The following is a 23,419-nucleotide window of genomic DNA, read 5'->3' as shown; positions in this document are numbered from 1 at the left end:
TCATAATATAATGTCATTATATGCACATTATACTATGCATATGATGTGATCTGCCTATACCAAGTGCAATTAAATGCTTTTACAGATTTTACCTCCATGTTGATGAAGTATCTGACTCACTGAAATAACAGCTGTTCCAGCCAAATCTGACACACCTTGTTTTTCATTAGCTCCAATTGGTCTTGCCACAGAACAATTAAGTGTTTGTCTGATGTAAATGAAAGTTATAGTGAAGAGGTGACTCATGAAGTTGAGATGATTCCATCAACTAAAAACAAGATAAATCATGCTTTCTGTGTTAGGGTGTTGTGTTGTGGTAACTACAACACTCTCCAGTCCATTTACAGTTGTATAGCAGTGTTACAGAGGGGGGTGTCTTCCGCAGACACTGCTGACAGAGTCAAACAGTATGTTTAGTTTTGTTATGATCTGCTCCTCTACAGAAATCTAAAGTGACTTTTTCATTGCTTTGATTTTTGTTTGAACGATCTGTTATCATCCTTCATCGTGCAAATAGGATATTGTTTCCACCCTGTTGGTATAGACACAATAACTCAACAATTGTTGGACCGACTTGGTGGGAGTATTAGTGTATCTCCAGACGAATAACCATTGGAGGTCAAAGTTGTAGGTCAACAAAAATATGGTCCAGAAAACATATTTAACAGGATATCTCCATTACTGTTAGAGACATCTGAAGCTTATATTGATGAGAAAATGATTCCCCATCATATGATGCAATAAGTGACATCATGGTCACAATGTCTCAAAGAAGCCAGAAAAGGACGTCATCATTTTTAGTCATAAACTACGGGGAGAGTCCGCACAGTTGGGTGCAGACTCTTTACGAAGTTTGCCTGTCACACATGAACAAGGCAGCAGGCAATTCTCAGCTCAGACCCGTTCAGCAGGGAGAGGCAAGACGATGGGAGACACATGCACACTGCACCCTCAGCTCTTTCCTATTCTTTGGTTATTTTATTTCATGTAGTTTTATGTTAAGTCCCCCCCCCCCCCATGGACCATGGATTTGGTGTATAATTAGATCCCTAATAGACACAACCTCAATCTTATATAGATAAAAAAAAAGGATCTACGATCAAATGATAGGAATGATATCCTATTGCGATTCTGTAATTCTGTAATCTTAAAATAGCTGTAGGACTATGAAACTTTATTTAAAATGACTGTCATAGACAAGCTTTTAAAGACATATCCTCTGGTGTCTAGAGTTGAGTGGCCTCCCTCCTGCTTGTACAGTAAATTCCTCCACCTGTGTGGGGCTCTGTTGGTTAAGCTGTGTTATGTAACTCCTGTGGCAAGACCCCCCCCCCTCCTCCCCCAGGGCTAAATCCGTTTAAAATAGCAACAGGTTGTGAAGCTGGAGCTCCTGCAGACCTAGAGACCTGATACAGGATCTGGGTTGAAGCAAAATACAGTGGAGGGGAGGGGAGGGGAGAAGAGGGAAGACGGCTCTATGTCCGTCTCTGACTAACTTCTTCAAGAATGCTAAGTGTTATGTATTTCCTCCGCATTATCTTCCAGGTAAGCCCTCTCACTTTATGTTCACTTTGATGAATAGAAATTACAGCCTCACTTCCTATGTTTATCAGAACTAGATCTTATTCATCAGTTCAGCTCAGGCCGGGTAACCAGTCTCATGTCATTTACTCAGTGTGATGGCAGCAGTAAAAGCTAGGACTAAGAATATTCAGGATATCATTTCTCGAACACTCCATGGTGACAATCCTTCACATTTACTGTTCCCTGTTGAGGTTTGCTTTTATCACAAGCAGTGAATTATTACAGCATCATGCTGATCAGCATTTTTACCCCAGCCCCCATGCACCCTCATTTTGCTGTTTTTGTTCAGTGCAGCTTTTTGTGGTGAGCAAATATATGAATGATAAACCTGAGCGGAAATATTGCTTTGTCAGGATGAAGGTAAAGAACAGTCTGACACTTCTGCTTTTAGAGCATCTGCTCCTCCCAATCTGCTGCATTCCACTTCCATCTTTAGAATCATTAGTGTTATTACAATTTAATCAATATGACACAAAAGTACAGGTCCAAGGCATTTGTGCTACACAAAAAACTAAAATAATGCACTGCATTGTGTCTATTGTATAAAAAAAAGTCACTTAAGATACATTTGTTGAGTTTGCAGTTATTATAGTTAAATATTCAAGTTAAGGTAAACTTTATACTGTTAACTGGATAATATTTTTAATTTTAAATTTGCCTTAACAATAAACAAGCTATTCTTATTGTTTTTATATTGGTTCTGGCCCCATTCATGCACTGGAACTGCTTTAAAAGTATCAGTATCAGGAAAACCCCAACAATACCCAACCCTAAGTGTATTCACCATATGTTGTGGGGCTTTGATTTCTTTGCTAAGTTGATGAATTATCAGTATATCTACATCAGTTTCTTCTTTAATTAGATATTGAATTGTGTTGCAGTTTTAATCAGTTGAAACTAAGTATTGAATGAAATCTGAAAGAGAGGCTTTGTGTTTTTTTGTTTTTTTAACCCCCTGCTCTGGTCACACTGCAGGAGGAAGTTGTTTTGATTGGACTGATCTGATCTGAGTCAATCAATCTCATCAGTACTCTACAATAGCTTAAAATGTGTTTCCTATTTTAGTCAACTAATTATATGCAAAGGGGTGGGAGAGGAATTCCTCACATGGCTCTCTCTGAGGTTTCTACATTTCTTTTCCCTGTTAAATGTTTTTGGTGGGTTTCCTCCCTCTTGCAGAGAGTGCATGTAGGGAGGATGTTTCACCTTGTTGAGCCCAATGAGACAAATTGATTTGTGAATATGGGCTATACAAATAAAATTTGATTGATTGATTGACATTTTAGTTGTAACAATGATGTGAGAAGATAGAATGTGACACATTTACACAATACTATGTGCTGTGTTCAAGTTAAATGGGTGTTACTATGTCTTACACTATGATTGCCATCATGAGTTTTACATAACATTTTCTATGTTCATTCTGACATGAACTCATGTTAAACTGCTATCAAATTAATGTAAAGAGGAGCATGTCTGAGGGGAACTTAGGTCTGCCAGAAGCTCTCAGACACCCTGGAGCCCCCTGAAAGTTTTTAATCAGTCAACGTTAACAAGAGGGATGGTGTAAACTCCAGGATGGTGATGGTTTCATTACACTCTCCATGACACAGACAAAGAAGGAAAGATTTAATAACTGCTATGTGAGCAGCATGTCCTGTGAGGAAATCACTCACAATGACAAGCAAGCTGTTGATCAGCCTGAGAGAGCCCTGGCCTCTTGACCCACTCCAACTGCCAAAACCAGTCCCCCTTCACGGCATTAAGCAGACACAGTGAGTAATAAAAGAGAGATGCTCCCAAAATGTCCAAACTGTGGGAACTCACCACAGGGCTCTGATTAGGCCTGTTTAGCCTCCTGTCCTTCTCTGCAACGTTTATACACGAGTAAGTTCTTTTTTCAGGTGTTATGGACAGAGATAAATTCTGATACAGATCTAAAACATATCTGGACGATATATTGCATTGAAATTAAATGAAAATAATATTGTGGATGTAGTTATCCTCACTATAGTGTCCTTAATATGACAAAGTCTGTAAATTCATAAGAACCATTATACAGCAGAAAGCCAGTGTTATATTCAGCATGTGTTGACAGTTGGGCACTGACAAGATAGCAGTGTGAATCAGGATGCGTGTGGAGCTTAGAGCTGAATTCCATGGGAGCCCTGTTGTCCATACTGGAGCATTACTGGAGAGGAAAAACATGGACACACACAAAACACATACTTTACACTGTTTGGATGTTAATGTTACCAGCTTTGAAAGTGAACTGCAGGGGAGGTTTCCAGCAGCATTTGTGCGATCATTATTAGTTTGTAAGGCATACATGATCCAGTCCGCTTTGTACTGAAGAGTGATGTGGAAAAATGATGACTCTTGATCGAGAATAACACTCTTGTGTCAAGGTGTTAAACTTTAGAAATGATATTTACATATTTAAATGTTATAGATTTGTCAGTGAGGGAGAAGGAGAGTACCTTTTTTACTTTAAATATTTCTGGAGGACATCTTTGAACAAACACCCCTCATCACAGCACATTCTACTTCATGCAGGTGGCGCTGAACACTGAGTGTAAATTGTTTGGTGTAGAATATTGATACATAACTGTAAACCAAACATTAATGGGAGGAAATGCATTAAATATATTAAACTTAATGTGGATCTATACCACATTCAAATATCAGTACTGAAAACACTGTGTTGCCACATTCTTAGACACTGTACCCGTTGCCCTGGTAACCTTACCCTCTGCTTACCCCTCTTCCTGACACCAGTGAGCACACAAAGACTCATTTCACAGATTAATCTAAACAACATTTGCTCAGTCAAATTCCGATGAAGACGAGGCAGAACATACAGTTGCGCCATTAGAGGTAAAAGTTTGCATCAGGACAAAAGCTTTCTAATTAATTTTACATTCTGTAGCTTTAAAAAGGCTTAATGCACTGCCTCAGTCTGGACTGCAAAGTCAAAAAAATATGCACATTCATCTTCATCTTCACATTCTGATTACTTAGCCCCAGTAGACTACTAGCTGAAAATATTCTCTGCTACAGCGCTGTGATTTGAATTGATTTCTGTAATGTTGTAAAGTGCTGGAAATACATGTTAGGTTTTCCAAGACTGACTCTCGAAGAAGTAAAGCTAACACACCTAAAATGTGGGTGGGACAGTTTCCCCGTTATTACACCTGCAACTCTATTTAACTTGATGACATTCAATTGCACTGAGGCAACCTTTTGGTGAATAACCCTGGGTTTAGTTTTTTGTTGAAACCCATCAGCATTAGCAGCCCCTCTATGACAAGGCTGTTCTTTCAATCTAAATGAATTGATATCATCAGTCACAACTACAGGGTATTCAATTGTCAGCATCAGTGCTAAAAGAACCATGTAAACCCCGCCGCCATTGCTGGTAATAGTTCTTCTCCATTAAAATGCTCATAAGGATTTGGTGGTTTTGGAGTCATTTGATGGCAGAGTAATGAAACTAGTAATATATTATTTCTATCCATGTTTTACCAAAGAGATTGGAACTGTGTGTTTGATGTGTTAGTGCAGAAGGAAACGCTGGCCAGACTAATGCAGTCTGCAGGGAATCACTTGTAATTATTGGCTGCTCCTTTCCCACACTGTGTTATTGGTATTCCAACCCAGACCTCTGGGGCCTACTTTCAATAGTCCCTCCCTTTGTGTCATGTTTCCATGGTAGTGTCCTCTGGAGGCGAGACTAGCTAGGATAACTGAAAGGACTTTATGTGTTTGTGTTTCTGCATTCAAATATGTGGCAAGATGACTTTTTTGGTTTCACTTACTGCACTTAAAGGTTTTGTATGTTGTTCTTAGGTTATGTATATCTGAATTTCTACCAGTTGGAGGCAGCAGAGATCAGACTTTCTCCTGGTACAGGAGGGATTCATCTAAGGCTATAGTTGCTCTCCAGGATCACATGACCCAGCTTGACCCTGGGATGACCTGGACTAACACTGGACACACACACATTCACACACTCACAGTGAACACACATTCGGTATTGAAGGGCTGGTTATGTTATCTTTGTGTTCCTGTTTTTACATCAGCAGCTGATATTCTGGTATTCTGACCTTGAAATGAAATGAATGAACTGCAGCTCAATAGCCACGCTAGTTTTTGTCATGTTCCTCACGGTAAGACACAACAGTGCCTCTTTAGTCTTGTGTAAGCATTGAATGCCTTTGTTATAAACTGGAGTGCAGTGTTTTCACTGCAGGCTCTGGACAGTCAGCAGAGCAAATGTGCTCAGACAAACTCAATGGTCAGTGTTGACCTTTTCACTTATTCACATTGCCTGACTTAAACAAATCGCAATGAAAGCTTTATTGTCTTTTTGAACATAAAGTAATTATTGTTTCCACCATTACCTTCAACTGCTTCATGAATACTGACAGTGCTTTGTCTTTGGTATTGGCTGGATTAAACTGCTCTCTGCTGGACAAAACTGAATTACAGTATACGCCTCTGCTGTGACTTGATTCAAATTCATGTCACAGTGACTTGGAAGGAGAAGAGGATAATTACTATGATTTTGCACGTTTTTTTTAATGAAATTGTGAGACAGTAAATTAATACATAACATTATATTAATAATAGTAGTTCACATTATTTCTGTAATATATATATGGAATTGTTTCATCATGCTGTGGCAAAGATCTGTTCAACATAGCTTACTAATTTCCTACATGTACATACAACATGCCTGTGGTATTTCTACACTGTGGTGGGATTTATCAGTAGAGTCACTGCCTATGGACAACAAGTTTAATCAACATATTTCTGACCAGGCTAATTAATCTGCTCACTGTTTAGATAATTGCACTTAAATGAGCAGCTACTGCAACTTACTTGACAGATAGGACCACCATTTAATGTAAATCCATTCATTTGAAGAGTAAATCCACTCTTACTTAATAAGATCTGATACTAGGAGATACATTCATCCAGGTACTCTTGTATGTATCCACAATATGGCTGCCACCGTGTATGTCACTGAGCAGCATGTGTGTCCTGACTCATGAATAATTGAGGGGCTGATGTAAGTGGAGATGGCTGACTGCTGTAGATATAGGGCTCCATTAAGTCCATCCACTCTGTTTACTTTGTGTAACCACACTCAGTTTTTGTCTTGATTTTATTATACCAGATACCTAAAGTGTGAGGTTCTGCTTGTGTGGAATTGAAGAAAACCCTTTTTTGTATGAAAACTGAAGCTATAAATATTTTTTCTTGACTAATCAAAAAGGTGTCTATGTGTATACAGTATATATCAAGAATTTGGGCACCCCTTAATGGTCTAAGTTATGAAGGTGAGTGAGCTCAACACACTGCAAATTAAAGAAATAACTTCATCATTCGATGACAAATGCGCTGCAAAAAGTCTCAACACATGCAGATACAGAAACATGCTGCAAATAGCGAAAATGACACCCAAAATATATCCAAAGGACCCAAAATGTGATAAACCTGGCTGTAGTTCAATTGAAATCTGCCACTCGTCAGTGGTGATGCATTTGAGTGTCCAACACAGTAAAGTAGGGAGTAGTGAATGACTGAGTGTTTGCCAGCATAGCTAGCTGTAGTGTTGCACATATCCTAGTGGGATGTCATGATGATGTCATGCCAATTGACCTTCAGTGCACACTAGACCTGCTGCTTCCTGTCTCTATCCTCCTAGGAGTAGGAGTCATCCCCATTTGCTGTATTTACAAATGTCAAAATATTGGACCACTTCCCCAATGATAGCAGCTCGCCGATTCTAGTTACAGTGTTTTGTTATTAAAATAATTAAAATCTGTCTTCTAGACTGTAAAGCAACCTGATTCTTATAGTTGTTGTTTTTGAAATAGTTGTTTATGGAACCCTTTTAGGTCCAAATGCAATCAGGTCTGCAGCTTCACTAATGTTGCCACTTAAGACAGCAAAATGTCCTTTGAATATTTATCTCATGTCAGTTTTGCGGCACAACAGAGCTTTAGTGTACACAGAGGTATCATATTCAACCCTAGGGACCACACTTACCCCCCCCCTACTCCAAGTACCCTCCAGGACAGAGATCAGGTTCCTCCTCTTCCTCTTCTGAGATACAAGACAGCGGGTGACATTCTGGGAGTGACCTCAGATAGCAGAGGGAGGAGGGGCAGTGATGGTGATGGAGGAAGTGTTTGACTAAGGAAAGATAGAAGAAGAGGAAATTGAGAGGGGAGGAGAGTGGTTCTGAGAGTACCAGCATTAACTCTACATACTCTGCTAGAGGTGAGTTCTGACTGTGACTTCTTTTAAAGCTCTGTAAAGAATCAACATTATTAATTGATACTGGACAGATTTCAGTTAAATATTGTGTTAGTTAAATGAAGAAAACTATATTTTTGGTTGTCACTGCATGTGAACAGGTGGAGTGGAACTCAGGTTCAGTTCAGGGTGTGGTGAGGTGAAGGCTCGGTCAAAGCTGGTGCAGTAGAACGAGGAAAATGGTTCCCTAGAAGAAAAGAAAGATGAGCCTTGTTCATTGAAACAGTGTGCATGTTGGTGGGATGTGTGTATGTGTGTGAACTCAGTGGAGCCCTGCTGGCACAATAGAGCGCTGTCCCCAGGGCCCTGACACATCAGTGTGGCTGCATCACCCACGTCCACATTCCCTCCATGCTGGATGTGGGTGGATTCTCCAGGCCATCAAGAAGAAACACTGACTCTTTGGAGTGTTAGAAGGCTGTTGCATGTGGTGCTGCAAGAGAAAGAAGAGGGGGACACAAGGTTAAAGACTCATTTGTACACAGGTATCCTGCATGTGTGTGAGTTTGTTATTTATTAGAAGTGTTGTCTCTTGTAGAAGTAAAACCAGTCATCATGCTTTATCCCAGCTTAGTTGTGCAAGTTAAAGCATGTGTGAAGAGAATTGGGAAACCTAGTTTCTGTTCTTGCTGCTCAGGTTCTCATTCAAGTTTTACCATTTTGTATCACCAATAGGGATGTTCTACAGTTTCTGTAGATGCTTGCAAGAAATTCCCTCAAGGCATTCTTGAGATATCGCGTTCACAGAATGAGACGGACTTACTTACTGAAGTATGCACGGATGGACAACCAAAAAATATAATGCCTCCGGGCACTGGCAGCGGCCGGTGCAAAGGCATAATAACCAACAGCTGTCTAGACTGAACCATGTATGAGCCTGACCCAAGGCTTTAATTTCAAATATCAAATCATGAGTATACACATATGTAAGTAACATTTATATGTTTAGAAAGTATCTCAAAAAAACTACAATTACTGCAATGCAGATGTATGCCTCTGCCAACTGCAGTGCAGTTTCAATCTATATGCTCTTTTTTTGTATTTTACATCACATAATTTGCCATATTTGCCCTTTATTCCTCTGTTACATTTACTTTTTGTACTGAAATTAGCTTGTTACATGCAGTTTATAAGTTAAATCCAGTATTGCACACACACCTGTGGACACAGCCTTTTATGGACTCTCACAAATAAGCAGTCTTCCAGAAATGCTTGTCTGTATTTTGTCAGTATTGTATGAAGACAGGCTGTCAAAAAATGTCAACCTTCCTTCAGGTTGGTAGAAAACTAAACACAAGATCCCCATACCAAAGCTTCACAATAAAATCTTTTTCTTTTCTTTTGAGGTTTTTTAGGTTTTGAGCAGCTAAACTGTTGAGTAACTGTAGAGGGCATTGAATTATATATTTCAAGAAGCTAATGACTCACAAAATCAAATCAAAATAAAGAAGTTAGCTTGACTGTATTTTTAAAGCTGTCACTGAAACAAAGAAATCAGGTCAGGTTACGATTTCAAATTACATCATACATTTTGCACTGTTCTCTTTTATTCTGCATGCAGGCCATGACTTTATGGCAACAGACATGCATGATGATGACTCATGGAATGATACACTATAAGTATGTGTACAGTATGTCTGAAGAGTCAAAATATAGTCCATGACCCCCCATAACAGGGCTCATGGACTAAAAATCTGTGGAGTACATCTAAAAATGTTTCTTGGTCGCACCGGGGGGCCAAACATTTAGCTGGTCTGTCTGTATTTGACGGCGTTTACACTCACACACACACCCTGGGCTGGCCCCGCCCCCACCCACTCGTGTACTGACACATGGACAGCGAAACAGAGATAATAATAATAATAATCTTTTATTTATAGAGCACTTTTTAAAACACAAGCTGCAAAGTGTTTAACAAGGGCAGCATAAAAACATCAGGTTTAGATGTAACAGGTAAAATACATTATAATTACATCATTACAATAGTGCTTAAAGATTAAAGTGCTGTGTAAAATGCATGTTATAAAGAAATTTAAGACTCATGTAAAATCAAGAAAGGCTATCTGATAAAAGTGTGTTTAAAGAAGGGACTTAAAAGAGTTTACTGAGTCAGCTGGCCTTATCTCTTCAGGCAGGTTGTTCCAGAGCCTCAGGGCTTGGACTGCAAATGCTCTGTCCCCCTTAGTTTTTAGCCGGGCCTGTGAAACAGAAAAGAGACCTCTTGCCAAGGGTCTCAACGTGCATACTGGTGTGTATGATTCTAAAAGGTCAGCGCTGTAGCAGGGAGCGAGGCCATGAAGGGGCTTAAAAGTGATCAGTTAAAATCAAAAAAATTGGGCAGTCTGGAATTGATCAATAGATTTTTGGCTAAGGCAGGTAAAAAGGCTGTTACAATAATCTAAACGGGATGAGATAAAAACATGTAAAATGGATTCTGTGTCTTTAAAAGTTAGAATGGATCATATTTCAGACATTTTTCTCAGGTGATAAAAACAGGATTGCACAAGGTTAGTGGTGTGCGGATCAAAACTTAGCTTTCCGTCAAACCAGACTCCCAGATTCTATGCCACAGGCTTTGTGTTGTTTAATAGGGAACCAGAAGATGGCAGTATTTGTTTTGCCATGTGCTGGGACCCAATGACTAGAATCTCTGTTTTGTTCGAGCTGAAGACATCCAGTTTTTTATGTCACAGAGGCAGTTAGTGAGTGAATTCAGCATGTGTCTTAAGCACAACTGCGTATCGTCAGCATTAATATGAAATGAGACACCATGCCTGTGAATTATGTTCCCAAGGGGAAAACATGTACAATAAAAATATAATAGGCCCCAGGACTGATCCCTGCGGCACACCATAATTAACTGTTAAAGATGAGGAGACAGTTATTAACAGACACACAGAACCTCTGGTTAGACAAACCACTCCAGGGCTGCGCCAGATTTCCCCACCCAGTGCTGCAGTCTGTTTAAAACAATGCTCTGGTCTACTGTGTCAAATGTTACACTGAGGTCCAGAAGTACCAGGACTGAGCACATACCATCATCAGCAGCCATTAGGAGGTTGTTGGTAACTCTGAGCAGGAGCTTATATCAATGGGGCTTAAAGACACTCTCATGTGTGACATGGTTTTTACAAGTTCAGAGAGAGTGATGGGATAGAACTGGTTAAATAGGTCGAGCACATCATTGTAAGTGGCACTGGGGGAAATAAATTCTCTTATTGACTCAACTTTATCAGTAAAATAAGCTTCACAATCAGCATCGAGGCTGGATTCAACAGCTGATCGACAGTTTTAAAAATCTTTTTTTGATTATGTTGGTGAGCGGAAATAAGTTGTGAAAAGTATCTTGTTTGCCCCTTCTTAATCATTGTGTTATATTGTCCCAGTACATCTTTCATGTTTTATTTGTTTAGTATGTTTTAATACTTTTAATTCGAATTCAAATGTTAGGCTGTATATTCTTTAGAATTAAGTAAATTGCTCTTTGAAAGTGTGTACTTGCATGATTATGCTATATTATCATTATACCAGCGGTTTTAAATAGCTTCATAATAATGATAATAATATAATTATTGCAATAATTTCTGGGGAAAAATATTGTCCAACAAAATTTATTTATTATTTGTGACAGGCCCCAGGTTAGAGGTTACAGTTAGCTTTAGTTCTCTAAGATATCTGGCCGATACTCCTGCCCACATTTGCATAATGGATGCATATCCATTTGTCTGACACACCCTCTAACATAACGTGGGCCAGTTAGCCAGTAAGAGCAGGGCACTGGTCTTCAGAGGGGGGCCTTAAAGAGACAGGAGCTGATACAAAGTGTCTCAGATAGAGGCTGAAAAGAGGTGTGGCAGCATGGGAAAATATAAGGAAAGTAATGCATTTCCTGAATTTTTGAGCATATAACCTTGTTGATTGTAAGCATCACAGCAGTGAGGAGAGGGATGTTTAACCTGCACTTGACTTAGAGGTTTGCAGGTACAGGTCACTCAGTGCCAGTGAACTTGTCAGTAAATTCCTACTATTGCAGGATTAGAGTGAACCCACTGGAATGGATTGACCAGGGTCTGGGATAAAGGGCATGCTTCTTAAATTTCCTCAATGGTTAGTGACATCAGAGAGGGAACTTTAAACATTGGGTATTAAGTGCAAGGAGAAAATGCATTTATATAAATATTCTGTTTTCAGAAAAAAAACTCATGGGGTAATATCAAAAAAATGAAACAATATAGAAATGTAAATGCTAGATGCTGAAGTGCTTACTGCTTGTAACAGAAAATAATAACATGGCTCTTGCTTGAATAAATGTGGTGAATGTACCTTGCCTCAATCAACCACTCCACTATGTGGTAGAAAGGGAGCCTGCTAAGCCTTTAAGCTTCTTTTAGACACTCAACTCTAATTAATTAGCAGAAAATAACATGGCCAGTCTGTGAATGGAGCATGTCTGGATTAACCAATCACTACAGTTTTTCTAGTTTGGTTGTCTTTTGGACTGATGGGGGTCAGACGTTAGTGGACAAGTGGGATAAGGAAATGTTTAGTTACTCAGACGGGATCATTACATATATCAGTCATAAGATAAAAGTCATAAAAATAAAATATCATTACTATCCCTGGATTAACCAGTGTCTCATCAAAAAAGAACATCACTGATACATGCACACTACGTATTCTTGTTAGAGCAGTAGCCCGACTAAATCCATATCCTAACTTCAATTTAGTAAATTCATAGACCTTAAACTGAGATTGTCTTTTTTGTGCACTATTTCCATCACTGACTACAGTGTGTTCTGAAGAGTTTAGTTTATAAATGATTCCACACAAAGACACTACCTTGCCTGGTTTGCTTTGAACATAAGTGGTGTCATGTTTTTTGTAATTCAGCATTCTACAGGAATGGTATTTGACTGTGTGGGATTTTAAGAAGACTTTTTGGACCATGTAATATGTCACACTTTATTTTTCCTACCGATAGTCCCAAGCCTACATAGTATTTGATACATATCACCAATCTTTACACTCTAATGTTAAACCACTGTTGAACAAGGGTTAATGGTTAGAGGTAGGGTGACGGTTAGGGTTACCTAACCTAAACAGGTGAAATCTTGAATCTCAATTTTGTTCAAACATAAATACAGTCTATGGGACAACAATAATACTACAATTTTATACAACAATAATAGATCAGAATGAGACATTTATACAAAACTTACTTACAATACTAATATTTTACTATCAAGACAAACAGACAACCTCTATTCATAAGGTCTTGTGCAGACTGTGCACCTGTTACTGTACTGTAAGCATGGAGCTGTTTCCTAATGTGATTTGGCTTGCATTAAGGTAACTTGTCCTTGAGCTGTCTTGTCATGCACCCTGCACTGCCTAAAGTTGTAGCTCTGTATTTATAGCAGCTCTTCTTAGTGTCTTCCCTTGTTATTAAGACACTGAGATCACCGTGTACGTGCTGTTTTGAGGCTAGATTAAACCCTGGGCTCTGTCGAAGGACTACATCTTTAACATGCCGAGAAAAGGAAGTTCTGCATGTTTCTGTGTATACTGTTACCTTTTGTGAAGGTTTATGTATAGGCCAATCAACTGCAAGTACATGAAGAAAGGGGTGGATCTGTAATCAAGACTTGAAACTCTTAGCCAGCTCAATTGGTGATCATGGAAGATAAACACAGCGACAAAGGAGGAGTACAGGGGGAAGCTATGGACATGGAGTACCAGGGAAAAGAAGAACCTGTGAAGAGTGTTTGAACTGTATGGTTATGTGTGTGAGCATATGTGTGAGAGACGCCATGGGATCAGTGCTGAGCTGGGTTGCTGCTCGCGTCTGTGCTCTGTTGCTGGAAACAGCTGATGCACTGAGACACTGGAGAGTAAGTAAAGTGCTGGCTTTGTAGGATTTAATTCAAGAATTTCATATGTGCTAGTTTGAATTGTGTGTGTGTGTGTGTTTGTGTGTGCATGCTCGTGCATGCTTAAGGGAGCGCAAACTGTTGCTTGATGTAATTAACTGTTGTGTTTATCAAAGCAGCAACAATGTGACATGATTTGTTCTGTTCAGAAACTGTTTTTTTTTGACTACACATTATAATAAAATCAGTTCTTAAAATCAGACTAAAATGAAAAATAATCCTTGCTGAGATACTAGTATATCTCTTTTTTGTTGATTTAATTGTTTGGTCAAGCTTGTAATTACCAACTGAGTGAATTTTTGGTTCGGTACTACATAATTCTACAGTGTGGGTGGTTATATGGTTCATATATCTCTTCAATCAAAGAACCTAAACCATCACATAATCAGCTTGGAGGCCAATGTAGCTCCCCTTCTGAGACCTTAGATCGTAGTCTGAACAATGTATGCGCTACAATATGATTCAAAGCACAGAGCAACACACAGGGTTGTGATAATATGCACATAGAGCAACCTAACTATCTGACTAACCTTTCTGAATGAAACAGACACTCGAGAATAAATAGCAATTTGCAGTTTTTGAAGCCTCGTATCAATGCTCATATGATACACTGCAGTGTTCTCCTAGGCACCACAGAACTCTACTTAGTATCTCTTTTAGCTTGATGATCGATTCAATTGTTTAATTTCATTGACATAATTGTCAGCCTGAATAGGTCTGAACAATCAACACTGCACTAAATGTCAGATGTCCTTTTGAATATTGTTGCATATCTTTAGGACTTTTTTTTAACTTTAATTGACTAGCTCTTTGAGTTAAAATCAATAATTTGCTTTAAAAAAAACTTAATAACGATTAGCTTTAAGGTCCAATCTAGAATTTTGCTATGTCCACTGTAATTACTGAACTGATCTAAATGTCACCCTCCTTCTTTACTGTCTCCACAGCCACAGGAAGCGCTTGAAGACTCCCCCCTTCTCTCTGAAGGATTAGGCTTAGAGGAGGGTGATTTGGGTGTTGACTCCTTGGAATGGTGCGAGAGAAGTATAGGAGGTGGTGACACATCGGATGAGTATTTTGACTCTCGCTCATGGCACAGTGACACCTTGTCGGATTTAACTGCAGACGGGGAGGACTGTGTTGCTGCTTTTCTTGGACTGGAAGATACCTACGATGATCATCGAGCAACAGGCGGCTTCCCCCGGACTGGGCAGAATAAAGCCCGAAGGAGAGAATTATTGACCACCAAGGACAGCCACAGAGATACCACAGACACATCTTTGGGACAAACCAGTTGTAGCAGAAGGAAAAGCCCAGACAACCATTCAGACTCTATTAACTTAGAGCTCAGCACCAGAAACCACTGCTCAGTTGAGACCCAACCCCATCCGAGTAAAGAGAAATTAAAACTCAACTTGCTCGAACAACAGTCCAGTTTACAGTCTGTTTCCACAGAAACTCAACCCAAGGGTTGCACGGAGCCATACAGTTTACATGTACTGAGCCAACACAATAAGAAGGTAAATACCCCACTAGACACCCAGGAAGAAAAGCTCCTTGCACAGCCAGAAAAAAACAAATCCAATAGACCGAATGAATCCACAGAGTTCAAAACATGTATGATACACACAGATGCAAAAGATGAACAGATTGTGGACACACAACAAGAACAACAGCAGGAAAGTCTAGAAATCAGCAATTTTCAGGATGTAGTACACAGTATTGAACAGCTCAGTACAAATGTTGCAGAAAGAAACCCAGGTTTAAATAAATGCAAGAGTGATTTTATAGATAGACAACATCAGAGTATAATCAATGAAATCAGTGACAATAGGAGTTTGTGTAAGAGTGTGGGGATATTTAATAATCAAACACTTAACAAAATAGAGTCTAAATGTAGCAACTACACAAGCTTAGCAGATTCAAATTTTGTAGATGGAATAAATGCACAAAAAACTGACAGTATTTGTCCACCAGCACACCCTCAATCTGAGAGAAAATACTCAGACTCTCAGACAATCCCAGAAAACATAGCACATGGCACGAAAACAAATAGGGTATCAAATAACACAAACTCTAATCTCATTGGCAAACTCAATACACAAATCAGTGTATTGGCAAACAAGGTTGACGTTGGCTGTTCACAAATTCAGCATGAGGAGAGCCTTAACAGATGGCTGTCGGAGACCCACCCTCAGGTTTGTAATGGTGTAACAAAATCCCATGATAAGACAAAGGTGTCAGGTGTCTGCTTCCAGGCGGAGCAGTGTGGGCTTGTTGGCTCTGTTGCAGAGGGGACAATATCACCTGGGACAGTAAATGAAATCTGTTCCTCCATCACATTTTCCACAGAGACTACCACCTCTTTGGATACCTGTGCCACTGAGCAGACTATTGTTCCAAAAGATCCTAAAGTAGCTTCACCTGTCCCACTGGTAGACATAGACAGGGAGGAGTTCACAGGGAAGGAACAAGATCAAAAGCACCCTCAGGTGTTACAACTATGGCAAAGTCAAAGTCAAAACCAAGATTTAATCCCCAATAACTTGGTTCAGGGGCATGCTGAATCAGAAATACCCTTTCCCCAGCAGCTCCATGTAGTTGACAAACATTTGAAGAGGGCTCAGTTAGTCTCTATAGAAGCAGTGCCTGACTCAACTCAAATCCAACCTGACACTGTTGAGGAGTCAGAGAAATGCCTGACTTCTCACACATTTTCAAATAATTTGCTGTTTTTATCTGACCAGCAAGAAGCAGAGGAGATCCCCTCTCTGTTATCAGAGAAGTTTAGAGAGGAATGGTTGAGGGTTGGATCACCCTGCTCTTATCTCTGGCCAGCCAAGGAATGGGAGGGGGAGGACAGTTATGTTTGTCTTGACCAGGAACAAGTGAGTAAAACAGAGAGTAAAGTCAGTTTTTCACAGTCAAAACTTGGCAAAACAGAGCTCTCTGAATACAGTGAGCTGGGAGTTATTCCAGAAGCCATTTCCAGTGATCCTGAGGTCTACTTTTATTCACAGCATTTGCCTTGTAAGATAGGGGAGACTCCAACACATCCTGGAGGGAGTGAGTCTATTGAGTACAGAAGCAGAGAACACCCATGTGTAGGTCCAAAGCCAGTTTCTCAGACAAACATACAAACCACTGTCAGCACACTTTCTAGTCAATGTAAGCAAGGTCAGTTGGATCTGAAGATCCCTGAAACGCTTAGTAGCCCCAAACCTTCTATTTTTTCAGACTCTAACAATAACAGCAAGGGCAGTAGAAAAGGTATACAGAGAGGGGAGGGTATAGATTTTTGTGTTGGGCGAGCCCTCAGCAACACTAATGACAAAATAATTTGTCCACTGGTTGAGCCATCAGAAAATGTGATCCTTGACTTTTTGGGAGATGTAGACAGACCCCAGGAAAATTCTGAGGTGTCACTGTCCTCACTAGACCACAGATTCAACTGGAGCAATAAGGACTCAGAATCTGTGCAAGGAAAAAACTGTAAAAGCCATGTCCATTCAAGCCTGGTCCATGCAGATCAGCTAGAAAAACCTAAGACAGAGAATAATATTGACAATAATGCAGTTTTAAAAACACTAAAGCTCAAGCATTCTAACTCAAAAAGGTATGAAGGCACTAAGCCAAGTTCAGATGTGGACTCTCTATTTAGAGAAGACAAGCCAACAGGGGATCACAGCTTACCTAATACAAGAGGATGCTACTCATCTGAATCATTAGAGCGACATATACTGGCTGTCAATTGCAGAGGGAACACACAGGTGAGCTTGCCAGCTCCACAGCAAGAGGTGAAGGTAGTAAGATATTCACACCCTGATGTAAGCCTCAACCTACTTGCTGTCCGAAGTTTAGAGCCAATTTGGGAGGCCGAGCGTTTACTGGAAAACTGTGGCTCAACAGTAGATGATTTAATAATAGAAACAAAAGAACATGAGATAATGAGGCCTGCTGAAGAACATGGGGATATTGTTTACCTTTCAGGCAACATATCCAGCCCCACTGCTCCACAACACCAGGCTGAGCAAAAGGAAAAATCCTTAGCCACTGCTGAAGTAGAGCCAGAAGTGACAGCTACGCCTGTCCTGAGCAGCAGTAGCGAAAAGCACTACAGACCTATGACTGTTGCCTATGATGCTGTGTGCTACACCTCAGCTAGTAGCAACTGCAATATTTCAGACACAAATGCCAATCTTAACAAAATGATCAAGAGAAGAAAAACAAAAGGATGTCAGACAGAAAATAAAGGCTCTACATTTTCTGTCTTTGCTAAAATGCCTTCTTTTAGGAAAGCTAAGGGCTCTAAGGGTAGTAGAAGTGAAGATGTTCAGCAGGAGTCACCAGATAGAGAAAGTTATGACCTTATGTCTGAGCAAGGCCCAAGGAAGGACAACTCAGATGATGAGGTTTTTGTCAGAGGTGACATCCTCAACCAAACAGTCCACCAAGGTATTCCCTCGGATGGTTATGAGATAGATGAAGATAACTGCGACTTCTTCACCTCTACTCCACATGCACACCATGTCCGTCATCTGATAGGCCAAGGGAGTAGCCTGGTGGACAATGGACGATCAAGCCCAGACAGCCTCCTTCTCAGCGAAGTTGAGTCACCTAATGGGCTAAACTACAAGAGGAGCAAGAGCAATGACAGTTTAAACATTCGTATGCGCTTTGCACAAGCACACAGGTCTCTTTCCAGTCTGTTTGAGTCCCGTTCCATGGATAAGGAGAATGAGGAGCAGGCCACTGTGTGCATTGATGTGGATTCTGGTAAAGCCAAACAATCCTGGAGGAAGCTAAAAAAGCCCAAGGAGGCTGAGCTGCTCAAAAGAACTCTGTCAGTGCCAGATGAGGAATGTAGCAACACTGGGCAAGACCTTGGACACTTTATATCTTCTCCACTCCTGGACAGGCTTAGCAATCCAGGGTCACCATCCTCCCTCAGAACCTTTCGCCACACAGATCCCATATCCAAACGGGGAGTTCCACAAGGGAGTGGAAGCCCCCATGGGTGCAAATCTGAGGGCCAGAGAAGAAAGTGTTTATCAAATGCTTTGCCTGGCCTATCTCCATTTTCAAATGACTCTGCATTTCCATATACCAATCACATCAGCCCTGTTTCACCTTTGAGCCCCAGCTCACTAGCTGCCCTTACCCACCAGCCTTCACATTCTTGGAGTAGGTCCCACCCAGTTGCTAGTGAGGTCTTGACTGAAAGCCCCTTACGGCCAATGAGCCCTAAACCCAACAGTCCTAGGCCAACAGCTCAACGCAAAAACTTCTGCTATCCACACTCATCAAGGGCCAGTTCTATGTGTCCTATTCTTCTGGGTCAGTCTGTCAGCGTGGAAGGGCTGACAGACCCCCCTCAGAGACCTAAAACCCTAAAACCCTCAACTAGCCCTTTAAGTGTCAACCTCAGCATTCTGGATACAGAAGAGCACAGCATAGACAGCCAGTCACACATCAGCCTGTATGCCTTTGGCTTCATCAGTGAATTAGAGGTAAGAAGAAATCAGATTTATTCAAAAGAAATGTGCAACGAAAATCTTACAGTTTTTAATGATGAGAGCAAATGTTTTCCTGGGATCACATTCAAATTTCTGATGATTGTGTTTATATGTTGTAAATACGCCTGCTTTTTGTATGTTAAACACCTCTAAGGTAGAATGACCAGGCCTTGTTCAAGATGCCAGCCAAGTTCCAGCTCTTCTGGAAAAGAGTTTCTTTTCCACCTGCAACTTACCCACACTAACTCACTTTGAAGGAAAAGAAAAGAGAAAAAAAAGACCAGTTAATCTCTTGCTCTGAAGTGAATGGTATTTGTGTTAATATGTGTCTTAGGGCGGTTGCCAGTGTATCTTTATCTGTCTGTGTCTGGGTGTCTGAGAACAAGCCCCTCTTTCTTTGTGGCTCTCTGTGCAGAGGATGAAATGGGGTAGAGAAACAGCAGTGTCAACTCTTTCTCCCTCTCAACTTCTAGAGTCAACAGGCTGCCATCATCCTTTCACCCTACCAGTTCCTACAATACAGTAGTCCTATTATACACAGCCACAACAGGATAATTTGAGGACAACCCCCCCTTGTGGCTTGCATCCCACATGACACAAAATAGAATATGCAGATGCAGGCTAATTCAACACATTTCCCCCCATTTGGAACCCTCTCAGAGCACTATATCTTTACGTTTTGTAGACTAAGTAGACTAATCAAAACAAGTTGTTTGGTTATCTAATGTTTGATTGACTGACAGCCCTAGACTACTGCAAAGAGGCATATTTATATATCTCATACCTGACACTGCATGTTGAAGCTGATGACATTTCCCACTACGTTGCAATGTAATGTGACAAAAAAGAACACTTGGTAATTTACTATTACTTTTGGATGATTTTGATGGATAATTTTGGATGAATGTGTTCACTTAATCTAATATGAAACACAATTGTTATAAATCATGCATTTAAAAAAGGCAGTGCCACAGAGGAAGAGTGTAGGGGAGACACTGCAGATTTGAGGGGAGTCATGAAACCACATTTTCAGTTATTTCTCTTTCTATTTTTGAACCTCCACAGCAGTGGCGGCGCCAGGGGGGGGGGGGGCAAGCAGGGTCTTAAGCCCCTCCTGTCAAAGGCTGCGCCCCCCTCTTTGCCCCCCCTCCCCTCAAAATATTTGTTTGGTTTTTGTTCCTTCATTAAATACAAGTTGTTAAATATGCTTGTGTTGTTCTATGATAAACATTTAGTAACATGCATTTCACAATATGTAGTGTATGAGCCTGGGAACAGTAAATCTATATCTATGATAGTATTATTTGTTGGTGTTTGTTGGGTCAGAATTCACTAGCACCTCCTAGAAACAATCAGGTCCCCCCATTGCCCCCTCAATAATAATTTTCTGGTGAAGCCGCTGCTCCACAGGTGTGCCACAGGTATTTGTGAGTGAGCACCCTGCATGTAATATGTTATCAAAAAACAACTTAATGGCAGGATTATGAGACTAAAGCTGTTAGGATCATCACAGACTTCACTTACCAGCATTATTTCAGTGAATACAAGTGTCTGTTAAGTTTTAGCATGCTTTTCGTCTATTCAAAGTTATGATCACAACTTAACCAGAGCTGTGCACTATACCAGGGGTCACAAAGGGAGTAGAAAGGATAGAAAAAAGAAGACTGTGACTAACTAGTTAACTGTACACTCAAAAGGGCACACAAAATGGTGGTCGGCCTGCCAGTCAGTCCAGAACAAGAAAGCTGTTGGAGGTGGAGAGCGAAGGGAAGGCCTCTATGGTTCTTGGCAGGCTGAGGAATGGCTGCTGGGTGGATGTGGGCCATGAAAGAAGTGGCCGCCAACGAAGGCAAAACTGTTCAGATGACCTCTGGATTGAAGAGCAAAAGAAATACAAACGCAAATTGGCCAGAGCCATCAGAGGAAGCCTTGGCCAGCTCAACACACTGATATGTGAAGACATGGACAAAGTAAGATGTGGTCACATTGCTGTGAGCTGCCAAAACAAAGATCCAAACATTGGAAATCTTTGTAATCTTCATTTTCTTCCTACTTTGCCTTTCCTTTGAGAGTCTGGTTTTCCTGGACAGGTCTGTTTCTCTCTGGTAGCTTCTGGTGGTTTTTCTTGGATATGAAGCTTACACATTTCTGTCCTCACTTTAATTTCTGTTTCATGCATGACCTAATCTATTTTCTCTTTTCTTCTGCCCTTAATTCATGCATGCCAGTTAATCTTGTATATTTTCTCTACTTCTCACTCAGTTATATTGAATAAGTGATTATGTTCTACTTGTTTATGTCCAGGTATTCATTAGCCAGAATGCCAGTGATAAAACTGATTGAAACCAATCCTCTTCCATTTACACAGACTGATTCTGGAGTCACCTCAGGGCCCATCAAGGCTTTCAGTGGGATGCCACTTAAAGCCCACTGCTTCTCTCAGAGCACTCCCATCGGACTTGACTGCCTGGGCTGGAGAAGACGCATCTCCTATACCTGTAAGTACTTAGTCTGGTTCAGTCTTTTAATTTGGATTTTGCACTCTTTACTCTTTCCTCTCCACATTGAACTAGAGGTCTAAATTTAACACTGGATCCAAAATGTTTGCACCTTTGACATTCTGCATACTAGATGATTTCTCCAGTCAAAAGGATGTCCATGTATTTTATGCATGTGGCTAGCAGTGTAAGATTTGCTTTAGATTTGGATTTAACTGAAAAACTCAAGAGAAATGACAGAAATGTCTACTTTGTCACAGTTTCCATTTTATGTCCTTGTTTCAGCAGTAACCATGTGGAGACGTTGCTTGGTGGATGTTATTTGGGTTAACTGATAAAATTTTCAAATCTAAGGGGTTACTCTCCCGAATGGAGAAAACTTTAGGTGTTTCCTGAATGTGCTTTTGCTTTTGTATGTGATTTGTCCTCAGGGGCCGCAGTACATAAAAACTGAATTCATTACCATTTGTAATGATACAGATTATCTCTGCTTTTTGTAGTTGGGTTTATAGTAGTGGCACAGGACAAGTCCCTGGTTTAAGTAACTGTGCAGCCTCATATATTATTATTAGAGGCAACTTTTTGAAATTTCCAGTTGAGGTTTGAACACATAACCACTGCAGTTCCTTATTTAACCTGCTGGCTGCAGTACGTTCTCACTGTAACCCCAAGCTCAGACAGTCCCTCCTATCATACAGATTCAAACAAACATATAATAAAAGCGAATCAGATTCTTTCGGGATACTTTTTTTTTTGGACACAATTTCACTCTTTTTAATTTTAATGGGGCTCTTATTACACAGAAAGGACATACATTTCTATACGTATCAGACTTAACAAAACAAATAGTAAAACACATCTCATTGAAACACATTAGCACCATAAAATGTTATTTGCACATATTTTGAGTAGGGTGTTGTTTTAAATTTAAAAATTCTGGCTAATAGATTGCCTGGGTTTTAATAAAAATACAAAAATGTATGATATATTTCTAAATATAAACACCTTATTTTCTAAATCAACACAAACGTCAACTTTTTCTAATACATTTCCTCACTTTTTTTTGCAATTAATGTCTAGTCGTTTCAAATAGATAGTTTTTTTACCCCATCATTTAAGTTGAGTTCCAGCCACCACTGCTACAGAGTGCTGGTCACCTGTTGATTTAAAGTATAACAAGTCACCTGTCCAAATCACACAAAATTCAAAACTGCATGTCCTTGGGCCCTTAACATGTGAAGCATGAAGATGAATGGTTTTCAAGATATGTGTCCACCAAACATACAGACGGACATAGTTTTTGAAAATGGTAGATAGATTCAGCAGGCTTACAGATGTGGTACTGCTGAAGTTGAGCAGTTTGTCCCTTTCTTCTTTCCAGATTTTGTAGAAGTTTCATCCATTCCATTTCAAGTTAAATTGGAAGGGTCCATGAACTACCATCTTCAGGTCTCTCCACATATGTTTTACAGGGTTTAAGTCTTAGCTTTGGCTGCATGGGCTAGTCAAAGACAGTCAATGCTCAGTCCTAATTTCACTTTCAACAACCCCCCTGGACACCCCC

At 40.2% G+C, this 23,419-nt stretch overlaps 1 protein-coding gene across 4 annotated transcripts in view; it reads left to right on the top strand.

Moving 5' to 3' along the window:
* arhgef4 (Rho guanine nucleotide exchange factor (GEF) 4) overlaps positions 1 to 23,419 on the top strand; it is a 113,416-nt gene that overhangs the window by 30,457 nt on the left and 59,540 nt on the right. The window contains exons 1-4 of one of the 4 annotated variants that reach the window (XM_069512002.1): positions 1,418 to 1,545; positions 14,789 to 19,351; positions 21,055 to 21,327; positions 21,726 to 21,855. In XM_069512002.1, coding sequence (XP_069368103.1) covers positions 1,507 to 1,545; positions 14,789 to 19,351; positions 21,055 to 21,327; positions 21,726 to 21,855 — 5,005 coding nt within the window. In that variant the 5' untranslated portion in view covers positions 1,418 to 1,506. Of the gene's footprint in view, positions 1 to 1,417; positions 1,546 to 13,437; positions 13,803 to 14,788; positions 19,352 to 21,054; positions 21,328 to 21,725; positions 21,856 to 23,419 lie in introns of those variants that run through there. The other 3 variants (XM_069512001.1, XM_069512000.1, XM_069512003.1) reach the window with 3 other exon arrangements.

The sequence above is a fragment of the Paralichthys olivaceus genome, chromosome 17, assembly GCF_024713975.1.
Source record: "Paralichthys olivaceus isolate ysfri-2021 chromosome 17, ASM2471397v2, whole genome shotgun sequence".
In the NCBI taxonomy this organism is placed as follows: Eukaryota; Metazoa; Chordata; class Actinopteri; order Pleuronectiformes; family Paralichthyidae; genus Paralichthys; species Paralichthys olivaceus.
Note: the sequence above shows the minus strand (reverse complement) of the source record. Positions and strands in the feature narration are given on the sequence as shown.